The 13,029-nt window shown below is 41.5% G+C and overlaps 1 protein-coding gene across 3 annotated transcripts in view; it reads left to right on the top strand.

The window, feature by feature from the left end:
• The window catches only part of LOC106072479 (rhomboid-related protein 3-like), a 131,110-nt gene that overhangs the window by 93,938 nt on the left and 24,143 nt on the right, over nucleotides 1-13,029 (top strand). For 2 of the 3 annotated variants that reach the window (XM_056021143.1, XM_056021141.1), the window contains exon 1: nucleotides 10,771-11,188. The exons of the other annotated variant lie outside the window; for it this stretch is intronic. In XM_056021143.1, coding sequence (XP_055877118.1) covers nucleotides 11,129-11,188 — 60 coding nt within the window. In that variant the 5' untranslated portion in view covers nucleotides 10,771-11,128. Of the gene's footprint in view, nucleotides 1-10,770; nucleotides 11,189-13,029 lie in introns of those variants that run through there. 3 annotated transcript variants of the gene reach the window in all.

Genomic DNA, 13,029 nt, shown 5'->3' with positions numbered 1-13,029 from the left:
TATTTTCAGAAAGAACATCCGAATGAAATAATATCAAAGACAAATGAGAGATAAGAATGGAGAAAGAAGGTTAACAGATCTTGTGTAGTGCCCCAACGGTCCACCACATCAAAGGATAGAGGAAAGTGAATGTAAAGTGAATGTGAACCTGGCCTAACTAGTTCCCCTTTCAGACCTTGTGGTCTATAGGGCAGATGATGTAAAGTTCATCTGTTTTTGTGGCCTACGGTTAACGAGGGTGTCATGTAGCCAGCACAACGACCAACCGCCTTTACTTTTCCCCAACTAATGTCTAGGTACCCATTAGAGCTGAGTGGACTCAGAGGCGCCCAAAGATTCCAAAAGTTAAAAATCCCAGTCTTCACCAGGATTCGAACCCGGGAGGGACCCCAGGTTGGGAAGCCAAGCGCTTTACCGCTCAGCCACTTGGCCTAACTGATGTCTTATAGTTTATCTAATTGTTTTGAAAAGGCTCTATCTCTTAATCAAATCCTAAAAAAAAAATTTAAAAAATTCCGCATTAAAATACAAAATTCCCGGAAAATAAAATTTATAAGATTACTATTCGTTTTAAATTAGGTCTAACTTATAATGCATACTAATTAGCTTTTTCTCTTTAAAAAAATACTTGCATAACTGATTTTAAAAATTAGATTTTTCGCTATCAGAAAAAAAAAAGTAGCCGTTGCATCAGAACTTTGAATGGTCTAAAATATTGTGATGTCCGATTTTCAATATCTATTTTAGTTTACGAGATCTAAACGGGACGGACGGACAGACGGTCAGACGGACAGACATTTCACACAAAACTAATAGCGTCTTTTCCCCTTTCAGGGGCCGCTAATAAATAATTTTTTTGAACCAAAAGTTCTTGTATCGTCCAATGAAAACAATTTCAGACAAAATGGAAATCCTGAAACAAATTCTATTTTGATGACATTGCTTATAGCGGTTCAAGGGAATTGGGAAATATTGAACGCCCACATGTGGACTTTAAGGGGGATGTTGCAATAATGAAGAAAAGAGGGGAAGACGAGAGAGAGAGAGAAAGAGAGAGATAGGAGAACATTAGGGAGAGAGAGAGATAGGAACATTAGGGAGAGAGAGATATAGGAACATTAGGGAGAGAGAGAGGAGAGCATTAGAGAGAGAGAGAGAGAGAGCAAGAAAATACAATAGAGACAGAAGATGATTAATGAACTCCAATAGGTAACTCAGACTGTATTTATTTAGGTTAATTAAGTTTAGTGAGAGGATATTCAACGAAAATTGATAAACAGAGAAAAACTACTAGTTTTAGAAAGAAAATGAGAAGATGACTGTTACACTCCTGTTCTCGGGTTTCGCTATCAAAAAAGTCCCTCCAAACTTTCGGTTTACAAATTTCTCTCTCTCTCTCTCTCTCTCTCTCTCGCTTTTGAAACATCGCTATAATTTTACACTGTATATGTCGGGAAAATTAGAGTGTATGAATTTTCTATTTCTACGGATCTGTGACGTCGCAACGAGCTAATGGTCTAAACTGCAGGTTGCGACGTCGCAGCAGTGGCGTAACTAAGGGGGTGGGGGGGATGGGGGGGGAGAATTTTAAAATCCCCCCGGGCCCCCACCTAGGGGGGGGCCCCAAATGGGTGTCCGAAATAAATTTGTAAATACATTAATTAATATATTTGATTGACAAATAGTGTCAACAGGTGTCTTTTTGTTTTCAACATTTATAGATGAAATGTATCACAAAGACTAAACCTAGATCTAGGTCTATCAGTACGTTGACTTTGTTGACATTTTAAAAATATTTTTTCCTACAGAGATCAAAGTTTTTTTTAAAAAATAATAAAACTGCATGATATACAGCGAATTCCAGTTATCTTGTTACCTTTACTAATAATAGATCTAAATGGCGAGTATTGTGTGGCTACACTACTTAACCTTGAACCAAAATTTACAGAAACGAGTATAACAGATCTAAAAGTTATTCTTAACAATGCTAAAATAGTCCATTATTCGGGTTTGGCGTCTATAATTTCAGAATTAAACTTCTCACTCGAGTTATTACCCCTCTATTTATCTTTCCTCCATTCAATGGAAACTCCCTTTTTTATTTCCATCTAATCCTTTTGCATTCGCACAAAACATAAACAAAAATAATGACGTAATATCATATAATATTAGCACATCCTTCCTTTTGAAGTTATTATCACACCCTTCCTTTTAAAGTTCTTAAGAGTGATATCTACTAGCAGGGCCGGCCCTAGCATTTGCGGGGCCCTATGCGAAACGGATCGCGCGGGGCCTAGTCTGGGTAGGGATAAGCATAATGTCAAAATTTTTTTTTTTTATTTTGAAAATAGGCCTACTTTCGTCCTTTACAATAAATTTTTATCAAATGAAAGCTCGCAATGCCACTTTTTATTTATAGGCACCCCAAAATGTCAATTTGGTCTATTCTTCAGGAGATCTGAATAAATTCAAAAAAAGTTCAGGACTATATCGCATATTTTACCTTTTCATTAGATTTCCTGGAGGTCCTGGAAAATCAGGAGATCGCGAAAACCATGTTAATTTATTTACGTTATAATGGTTTGATTTAATACTTAGAATTAGCGCGGGGCCTATGAAAGCGTGGGTCCCACTGCGACCGCATAGGCTGCAGAGGCCTAAGGCCGGCCCTGTCTACTAGGAACTTTAACAATTCGTCCACTTCTGGTTGTCTTGACTGGCACAATAAGTTCTCTAGACATTGGTCTATAACTGTCTGTTTCGTTTGTTCCAATAGTTTGCAGTTCATTGTCTTCATCGGTATCATAGTACCCAGAGATGTCTTCATCGAAACTCTTATTCAAAAAGCGTTGATTTCTTCTGTATGTTTTTCCATCGTCTGTCTTTATGATTTAAGATCTGGGTGCTGAATGTTTTTTTATGACAACTGCTTTCTGGCATGTTTGACCTAGACGAACTCTCCGACAGAATAATCTTTAGGTAGTCTAGCTTTTGCATCGTATTTCACTTTGCTTTTCATCTGTCGTTCGTTGAGTAATGTCTCTGCATTTTCAACTACCGATGGTTTCAATAGTTTGGGATCAGTTGGAATGATTCCCTGAGTCTTCTACTTGTCAGCAGTTGTGATGGTGAATACGGCAGTCTACTTATCGGAGTATTTCTATACTCGAGCATAACGAGATATGGATCTTTCCCACTTTTGTATGCTCTGAATGCTTTTGCTTTCGCACAAAACATAAACAACCAACAATGACTTAATACCATATAATATTAGCACAGAATCTTCTTCATGCAGTGGAAAATTAAGAATTTTTTTGCCTATCTTGAATTCTGGTCAAAGCTCCTGCGCCCAATTAATATAGTTCAAAAGAAACTACAAAAGTCTGGACTGCATATACGGGAAGCTGCTAAAGAAATTAGTACCCTTTCATGCTTTCTGCAAAATGATGAGAAACTGACAAAAACCCAATCCATCGAAAAAGCAAATGAAGATAGTGAATACTATGGATTACCTGTAATCAAAATAACCAGAAGAAAGAAAAGACTTGATGGGAAATTGAGTTCTAATGTAGGACTGTCAACAGAACTGCAATTCAAACGTGTTGCGACAGAAGTGCTGGACAGATTTTATATGGAGATGAAGGGCAGATTCCAAAGGCTGAAAAGAAAATGGATACCTTTGGGCTTCTTCTTGAACCAAGACACCTGTTAGATGAAGACACGCTTATGACAAACTGTGCTACTTTTCCTGTTTGTATGATGAAATAAATGGAAAATCGCTTTTTCAAGGATGTCATTGATGCACGAGCACTTTTCAACCAGTAATACAATCACCAATAGACATATTTAGGAAAAAGGCTTCATATGGTAATTACGTGTGCTCAAACTTTGCAACCTCCACCGAATACCGCTAACTCAGGCCACTTCCATTACGTCATGTGAGAGATCATTCTCAAAGCTCAAGTTCATCAAAAACTATCTCAGGAGCAAAATGACGCAAGAAAGGCTTATCATGGTTTTAATGTCAGTGAAGTCACAAATACTAGAAAGTATCGATGTAGTTGATGTTATAGATTTCTTTGCTGCAAATAATGAACGACGTGAAGCGATATCAATTTAGATTTGTCACTTGTGCATTATTTAACTAATAAACAACGGCATTATTCATTAAAAGAGTCTTCATGATTATTTTTTTGTTAAGTTTACTGATATACTGAACCAATTTGATTTTGGGCTTATATATATTTGCGTACATTATCTCATGTCATATGTCGAATGTCAAAATGCAAGGGGCCCCCAAAGAGGTCAATCCCCCCGGGCCCCCAAATCCCTAGTTACGCCCCTGCGTCGCAGGTTAGTGTTCCTGTCTTCTAAAACGATTGGTCTCAGTACGACTCGAGGACTTAATGCAGTGATGCAACCCGTGATTCGGAAATTTAAGTGACCCTAGGGCAAAAAATTTGGGAACCACATGTTGACACAATATCGAGATTGAGTATCTAGATCTTTAGTCTCTGCTGCCACGACTAAACAAACACATAACATAGTGCAACCTAAACAAACACATAACCTGGTGCAACCTAGACAAACACATAACCTGGTGCAACCTAGACAAACACATAACCTGGTGCAACCCAGACAAACACATAACCTGGTGCAACCCAGACAAACACATAACCTGGTGCAACCTAAACAAACACATAACCTGGTGCAACCTAAACAAACACATAACCTGGTGCAACCTAGACGAACACATAACCTGGTGCAACCTAAACAAACACATAACCTGGTGCAACCTAGACAAACACATAACCTGGTGCAACCTAAACAAACACATAACCTGGTGCAACCTAGACAAACACATAACCTGGTGCAACCTAGACGAACACATAACCTGGTGCAACCTAGACGAACACATAACCTGGTGCAACCTAGACGAACACATAACCTGGTGCAACCTAGACGAACACATAACCTGGTGCAACCTAGACAAACACATAACCTTTGTGCAACCTAGACGAACACATAACCTGGAGCAACCCAGACAAACACATAACCTGGTGCAACCTAGACAAACACATATCCTGGTGCAACCTAGACAAACACATAACCTGGTGCAACCCAGACAAACACATATCCTGGTGCAACCTAGACAAACACATAACCTGGTGCAACCCAGACAAACACATAACCTGGTGCAACCTAGACAAACACATAACCTGGTGCAACCCAGACAAACACATAACCTGGTGCAACCTAGACAAACACATAACCTGGTGCAACCTAGACAAACACATAACCTGGTGCAACCTAGACAAAGCCCAAACAACACTTACTTCATGTAACTGACAACCAGGAGTACAAGACAACGGGAAATCACGACTTAGTCTTAGACCATTGTTTCCCAAACTGTGCTCCACGGAACCCTAGTGTTCCACCAACTACTGGAATAATTAACTAGTAGGTCACCACGTGAATTAATCTATCTAAAAATTAAGCTTAATACTCTGAATGTGCGAAGTGTTCCGTTAAGGAAACAGCTTGAGAAACTCTCAACATTGCATGGCTGTTTAGTTGGAAATAAGGAGTATCACCAGAGAATGCCGACCACGTCCTCCAAAACTGCTCTCTTTACGAAGAGGCCCGTATAAGACACTGGCCCCAAAACACCCCAATAGAAAGGAAACTATATGGAGAGCTCCCTGATTTGGAAACCACTGGGCAGTTCATCTCATGTATTGGTTTAGTCATATGAACACTCCAACATAACAATGAGAACGTAGAAGAAGAAATTGGAATAGATTCTGATTTAACAATGCAAAGCATTGCAGTTGAGGTTATAAATACGTGTGAATGTTGAGATGAGAAAACAATCTGGAGATCAGTGACGGAAAGACTTGTACGTTTTTAGAGCGAGTTGCATCTTATTGAACTTGTTTAATTAAGATGGTGTTATTTCCCTTGATGTTTCTACATACAGCCACAGTGTAGTTGACTTTGTGTGTATTTTGGTCAATAAAAGTTTCGTTCATTTTTGTTGAAAAGAAATTCGCTCAAGTTTTATTCAAGTTCGGCGTTAGAAATGAATACGCGGTTTAGCTGAATTCGATGTTTGGAGCTACGACCCAATGACCCTAGCACGACGGGGAGAAATTCTGGAACGAAAATCCTTTAATTTTTCAACTCTAGATTTGCATATCTCGTTTTTGGCATACGTTTTTGTATGTGCCTACTAGATATTTAAAACCTGAACAATGATACTCTTGACAAAACAAAGAGATTTAGAAGTATTCTCTCTTTGTTTTTCTCCCTTACATCAAGGCACCAAACACACTGAGAAATTGTCTCATATAGTCAGTTCCAACATGCACCGCGTTCTATGTTTGCAATGTCTCAGATTTTCAAGAACAATCTTTGGAGAGATTGAATACAAAATTGTGATGGGCCTTGAAGGGTGGGGCGGTGGAATGCCGCTGGTAGTTGAGGGGTATAAACCAGAGTGCCCACCCCCCTCCCTCTCGCTCACTCTCTTTTAGTACTGACTCATAGGGGTTTCTTTCTTAGCGTCCATCGGCCCAAACGCTTGTTACTCATTATAATAACATTTCACTGGAGAGGATTATTCTCCCTGACACAAACCCCCTACCACACATATTCTCTCACATGCAAAAACATACACACGTGCGTACACACACACACACACACACGATGTTAATTAACGTTAAGGTCCATCGTTAACAAGTAAAAAGGAAAATCAATTTTCGTCAAGAAAAAAAAAGATGAGCACACACACACACAGACACACAAAGGGGGGAGGGAGAGTTATTAGCATTGCACTGTAAGTATGGTTCCAAGGAAGTTTCCTGGGCCACAGATGGTTGGGGTTCGAAACTTTTGCGTGTTGAGCTCTGTATCTCACTTGAGGCCTGCGTGTCGAGCTCTGTATCTCACTTGAGGCCTACGTGTTGAGCTCTATATCTCACTTGAGGCCTACGTGTTGAGCTCTGTATCTCACTTGAGGCCTGCGTGTCGAGCTCTGTATCTCACTTGAGGCCTGCGTGTTGAGCTCTATATCTCACTTGAGGCCTGCGTGTTGAGCTCTGTATCTGACTTGAGGCCTACGTGTTGAGCTCTATATCTCACTTGAGGCCTGCGTGTTGAGCTCTGTATCTGACTTGAGGCCTACGTGTTGAGCTCTGTATCTGACTTGAGGCCTGCGTGTCGAGCTCTGTATCTCACTTGAGGCCTACGTGTTGAGCTCTGTATCTAACTTGAGGCCTACGTGTTGAGCTCTGTATCTGACTTGAGGCCTGCGTGTTGAGCTCTGTATCTAACTTGAGGCCTGCGTGTCGAGCTCTGTATCTGACTTGAGGCCTACGTGTTGAGCTCTGTATCTGACTTGAGGCCTACGTGTTGAGCTCTGTATCTCACTTGAGGCCTACGTGTTGAGCTCTGTATCTCACTTGAGGCCTACGTGTTGAGCTCTGTATCTAACTTGAGGCCTACGTGTTTAGCGCTGTATCTGACTTGAGGCCTACGTGTTGAGCTCTGTATCTGACTTGAGGCCTACGTGTTGAGCTCTGTATCTCACTTGAGGCCTACGTGTTGAGCTCTGTATCTAACTTGAGGCCTACGTGTTTAGCTCTGTATCTGACTTGAGGCCTACGTGTCGAGCTCTGTATCTGACTTGAGGCCTACGTGTTGAGCTCTGTATCTCACTTGAGGCCTACGTGTTGAGCTCTGTATCTAACTTGAGGCCTACGTGTTTAGCTCTGTATCTGACTTGAGGCCTACGTGTTGAGCTCTGTATCTCACTTGAGGCCTGCGTGTCGAGCTCTGTATCTGACTTGAGGCCTACGTGTTGAGCTCTGTATCTCACTTGAGGCCTACGTGTTGAGCTCTGTATCTCACTTGAGGCCTACGTGTTGAGTTCTGTATCTGACTTGAGGCCTACGTGTTGAGCTCTGTATCTGACTTGAGGCCTACGTGTTGAGCTCTGTATCTCACTTGAGGCCTACGTGTTGAGCTCTGTATCTGACTTGAGGCATACGTGTTGAGCTCTGTATCTGACTTGAGGCCTACGTGTTGAGCTCTGTATCTGACTTGAGGCCTGCGTGTTGAGCTCTGTATCTCACTTGAGGCCTACGTGTTTAGCTCTGTATCTGACTTGAGGCCTACGTGTTGAGCTCTGTATCTCACTTGAGGCCTACGTGTTGAGCTCTGTATCTGACTTGAGGCCTACGTGTTGAGCTCTGTATCTCACTTGAGGCATACGTGTTTAGCTCTATATCTCACTTGAGGCCTGCGTGTTGAGCTCTGTATCTGACTTGAGGCCTACGTGTTGAGCTCTGTATCTGACTTGAGGCCTGTGTGTCGAGCTCTGTATCTGACTTGAGGCCTACGTGTTGAGCTCTGTATCTGACTTGAGGCCTACGTGTTGAGCTCTGTATCTGACTTGAGGCCTGCGTGTCGAGCTCTGTATCTCACTTGAGGCCTGCGTGTTGAGCTCTGTATCTGACTTGAGGCCTGCGTGTCGAGCTCTGTATCTGACTTGAGGCATACGTGTTGAGCTCTGTATCTCACTTGAGGCCTGCTTGTTGAGCTCTGTATCTGACTTGAGGCCTACGTGTTGAGCTCTGTATCTCACTTGAGGCCTGCGTGTTGAGCTCTGTATCTCACTTGAGGCCTGCGTGTTGAGCTCTGTATCTAACTTGAGGCCTACGTGTTAACTCTGTATCTAACTTGCGGCCTACGTGTTGAGCTCTGTATCTCACTTGAGGCCTACGTGTTGAGCTCTGTATCTCACTTGAGGCCTGCGTGTTGAGCTCTATATCTCACTTGAGGCCTGCGTGTTGAGCTCTGTATCTGACTTGAGGCCTACGTGTTGAGCTCTGTATCTGACTTGAGGCCTACGTGTTGAGCTCTGTATCTCACTTGAGGCCTACGTGTTTAGCTCTGTATCTGACTTGAGGCCTACGTGTTGAGCTCTGTATCTCACTTGAGGCCTACGTGTTGAGCTCTGTATCTGACTTGAGGCCTACGTGTTGAGCTCTGTATCTCACTTGAGGCATACGTGTTTAGCTCTATATCTCACTTGAGGCCTGCGTGTTGAGCTCTGTATCTGACTTGAGGCCTACGTGTTGAGCTCTGTATCTGACTTGAGGCCTGTGTGTCGAGCTCTGTATCTGACTTGAGGCCTACGTGTTGAGCTCTGTATCTGACTTGAGGCCTACGTGTTGAGCTCTGTATCTCACTTGAGGCCTGCGTGTCGAGCTCTGTATCTCACTTGAGGCCTGCGTGTTGAGCTCTGTATCTGACTTGAGGCCTACGTGTTGAGCTCTGTATCTCACTTGAGGCCTGCGTGTTGAGCTCTGTATCTCACTTGAGGCCTGCGTGTTGAGCTCTGTATCTAACTTGAGGCCTACGTGTTAGCTCTGTATCTAACTTGCGGCCTACGTGTTGAGCTCTGTATCTCACTTGAGGCCTACGTGTTGAGCTCTGTATCTCACTTGAGGCCTGCGTGTTGAGCTCTGTATCTAACTTGAGGCTGCGTGTTGACCTCTGTATCTGACTTGATTTTACAATTTTCCATAATACAGTATTGCTACTGATAGTCTCTATCTATCTATTTATCTATCATATCTATCTATCTATCTATCAATCTATCTATCTATCTATCTATCATATCTATCTACCTATCTATCTATCTATCATATCTATCTATCTATCTATCTATCTATCTATCTATCTATCTATTATCTCTCTCTCTCTCTCTCTTATCTATCTTATTTATCTATCTGTGTAAAGCATTTTGAAAATAAAATTGAAATCGATTCCTTCTTTATTACATTTAGATGTGATGTTAGTCTTTCATTTCTCCATGTCTTTATGTCTTGTTATGTTTCAATATTGCAACAAGTCTTTCCAGTGAGTTCTGCAGTATCAAGTCCTTCTATCAACAGTCCAGCTCATGGTTTCTACATAAGTCAGTGCACAATATGTTAATATGTTCCTGTACGTCTAGTTATATATTCCACTCTTTACTGAATACAAAGATACATTTGAGGTGAGTCCGGGAATTCCCGATGAAGCCGTGTGCAAAATAAAAAAAAACAACATAAGCCAAGTTTAATTTCAAGATGATTATATTTTTTTTTTAAATTTTAACGTTCGAGCCGGGGTTTTCAAAAGAGTGGCCAAATTATTATAAACTGTTAAATTACTAGTAAGTCGTTAGAGCCGTTTTCGAAATACACACCCACCCAATGTTTACCCAGTGTTTAAACTTCCATGAAGAGTTTGCAAGCTGATAGGAGGAATTGTAAGGAAGACATGTCGTTAAGTTGATATTTCATCTTATTGAAACTGTTTTTAAAAATTTCTTTTCCAACACCAAGTTTATGAGCTGTGTCTCCCTCCAGAACTTGTTACCTCAAACACGGCACACAGTCGCTAAGAAGCAAACGTCTGGGATGGCAAACTAAACGATGGAAGTCAATCAAGTCAGGTCCAGACGACACGACAAAATAAATGTCGCTAGTATTTTGTAAACACATGCCTAGACCTGGGCCACGCGATGCATTGAACACCCCCCCCCCCAACCACCACCCCCCACCCCGTCCCCAGTTTCTCTCATGCGTTTGTGGCGACCTCCGGGCCCTCCACATGGTGTCGGCTACATTTTTTTTTCTTTTAAACAAGTGTTTTGTGTGTAGAAAAGGGAAAACAGAGAAGGGAAGAGGGGGGCGGGAGAGACCGGAAGTCAGTTTGCGTGAGAAGGGTGTGTGCTTTCTAATCCGTGTGTGATAGAAGGGCCGTAAAGGGGGTCACCAACCGACGTCGCCGTACGCTTTGGCATTTGATGGTTAATTGATCTAGTGACAATAGGAGCTGTGGAGACTGTTACTTAACTTTAGGGTCCCGGTGACACGCCCGTCACTGGAGGAAAAGAAAACACACCCTCACAAGCAAGGAACGGTGCGGTACAGTTCTCTTAGGACTCAGAATTAAAAGCACTTCTCTTGGGGGTTTCTCTCTTCTCGCGTGTTAAGAAGTGTTGTGTTCTAGAGTGAGAGTGTGTGTTCAATTATTGACAACACACCTAACACGCCCATGACACGAAGTAGGAATGGCACGTGACTACATCCTTGCCTGGGTGCCAACGGAGCGTAGCCGCTACATTCTGCACGTGAGTAACACACATACAAGTCTCTTTCCAGATATCTTAGAGCTTAGACTCGGTCTAAGTCTAATGCAAGAAAAATGCTTGACTGAACTAAAGTGAAAAAAAGGTCGATAATGTTTAAGAAATGAATGACTACTTTATGTCCTAATAGTAGAGTATAATAAACGTTCATGCTTTAGTTGCAATTCAAAAAAATAGACCAGTGTGGGGTTGGAACCCACCACATTTAACGCACGATCAGTTTAGCTCTTCACCCTTACTACTATAGGTTGATATAAAGGATTCAAGTTTTGTACATCCAACATTTAACTTCATTCACGAATAAAGTAGAAACTAAAAGTAGCCATTGTATGGACCAGGTCCCTATCTAGATCAAGACGTTCTGTCTAAAAACTTGATTCACGTTACTATAAATCGTCACCTGGTTTAAGTTTCATTGAATGAGGTCAGGTGTAAGGAAAGATGTTAACTATGCAGATGAGGTCTGAGTAAACTTGTAGCCTTGAATTAGGGAGGAACATCCGTGAAATGTGTCTGGTCAGAGCCGGCCTTACAAATTGCGGGACCCCATTTAATGGATGTTGGCATAGTTATTTTTACAATAACTATTATTATTTATTAGATCATTAGGCCTATATCAACATTTTTTTACAACATAGTTAGGAAGCAAGCCAAACGCAATAGGTGTCAGTGGGTTAATTTATTAAATTACGCCTATCGTACGATACACTTAATGTGTTAACCCTTTAAGCCCCACATCTTTAAAAGCCTGTGACAAGAGCCATGCTTGATAGTGATATGGTAAATGTAAATTGCGGAGCAATCGGTCAAATAGGCCTAAGGCCGGCCCTGAGTCTGGCATTTGTTGAATGCTCGAATTATTTTTGCAGTGAATATGTATTCTTCCTCTGAGTTAAAGTTTCCATCTGAAAAAAAAAATTACTTCCGCCATGAAAACAATAAAAGTCCGTCTTATGATGTTTATTTGTGGTCCTTTTACATTTATTTATAGGATTTGTTACTATTCAATGCGTTGTTGTCATGGAGTGCTATGTGTGTGTTCCCAAGAAAACGACGAAGAAAGGTTTGCGGTTGCTGTTGGCTGAAGAGTTTCTGATGCAACCACAAAACGGTCTGTCATAATTCCTGGTAAAACGAGTCACGTGGTTGAAAGGAGCGGAAACAGAAAGAACGTGTATTTGCAGTGAGATCTTGTTTGGATACATCAGCTGCCTAGTTCACAGAGCAAAGGTGTTTCTTCTGTTTCTTGCAGTTCACAGAACAAAGGTGTTTCTTCTGTTTCTTGCAGTTCACAGAACAAAGGTGTTTCTTCTGTTTCTTGCAGTTCACAGAACAAAGGTGTTTCTTCTGTTTCTTGCAGTTCACAGAACAAAGGTGTTTCTTCTGTTTCTTGCAGTTCACAGAACAGAGGTTTTTCCTGTTTCTTGCAATTCACACAGCAGAGATGTTTCACCTGTTTCTTGGCCAAAAAATGAACGAAAGTTTGCCCAAAACGTTGTTCAACATCCTTGACATTCTTCCACTGAGTTTAGGTGCTCATCTAGAACTATGAGAGTTTAGGTGCTCATCTAGAACTATGAGAGTTTAGGTGCTCATCTAGAACTATGAGAGTTTAGGTGCTCATCTAGAACTATGAGAGTTTAGGCGCTCATCTAGAACTATGAGAGTTTAGGTGCTCATCTAGAACTATGAGAGTTTAGGCGCTCATCTAGAACTATGAGAGTTTAGGTGCTCATCTAGAACTATGAGAGTTTAGGTGCTCATCTAGAACTATGAGAGTTTAGGTGCTCATCTAGAACTATGTGAATTCAAATTCCTAAATT

Source organism: Biomphalaria glabrata, chromosome 2 (assembly GCF_947242115.1).
Source record: "Biomphalaria glabrata chromosome 2, xgBioGlab47.1, whole genome shotgun sequence".
In the NCBI taxonomy this organism is placed as follows: domain Eukaryota; kingdom Metazoa; phylum Mollusca; class Gastropoda; family Planorbidae; genus Biomphalaria; species Biomphalaria glabrata.
Note: the sequence above shows the minus strand (reverse complement) of the source record. Positions and strands in the feature narration are given on the sequence as shown.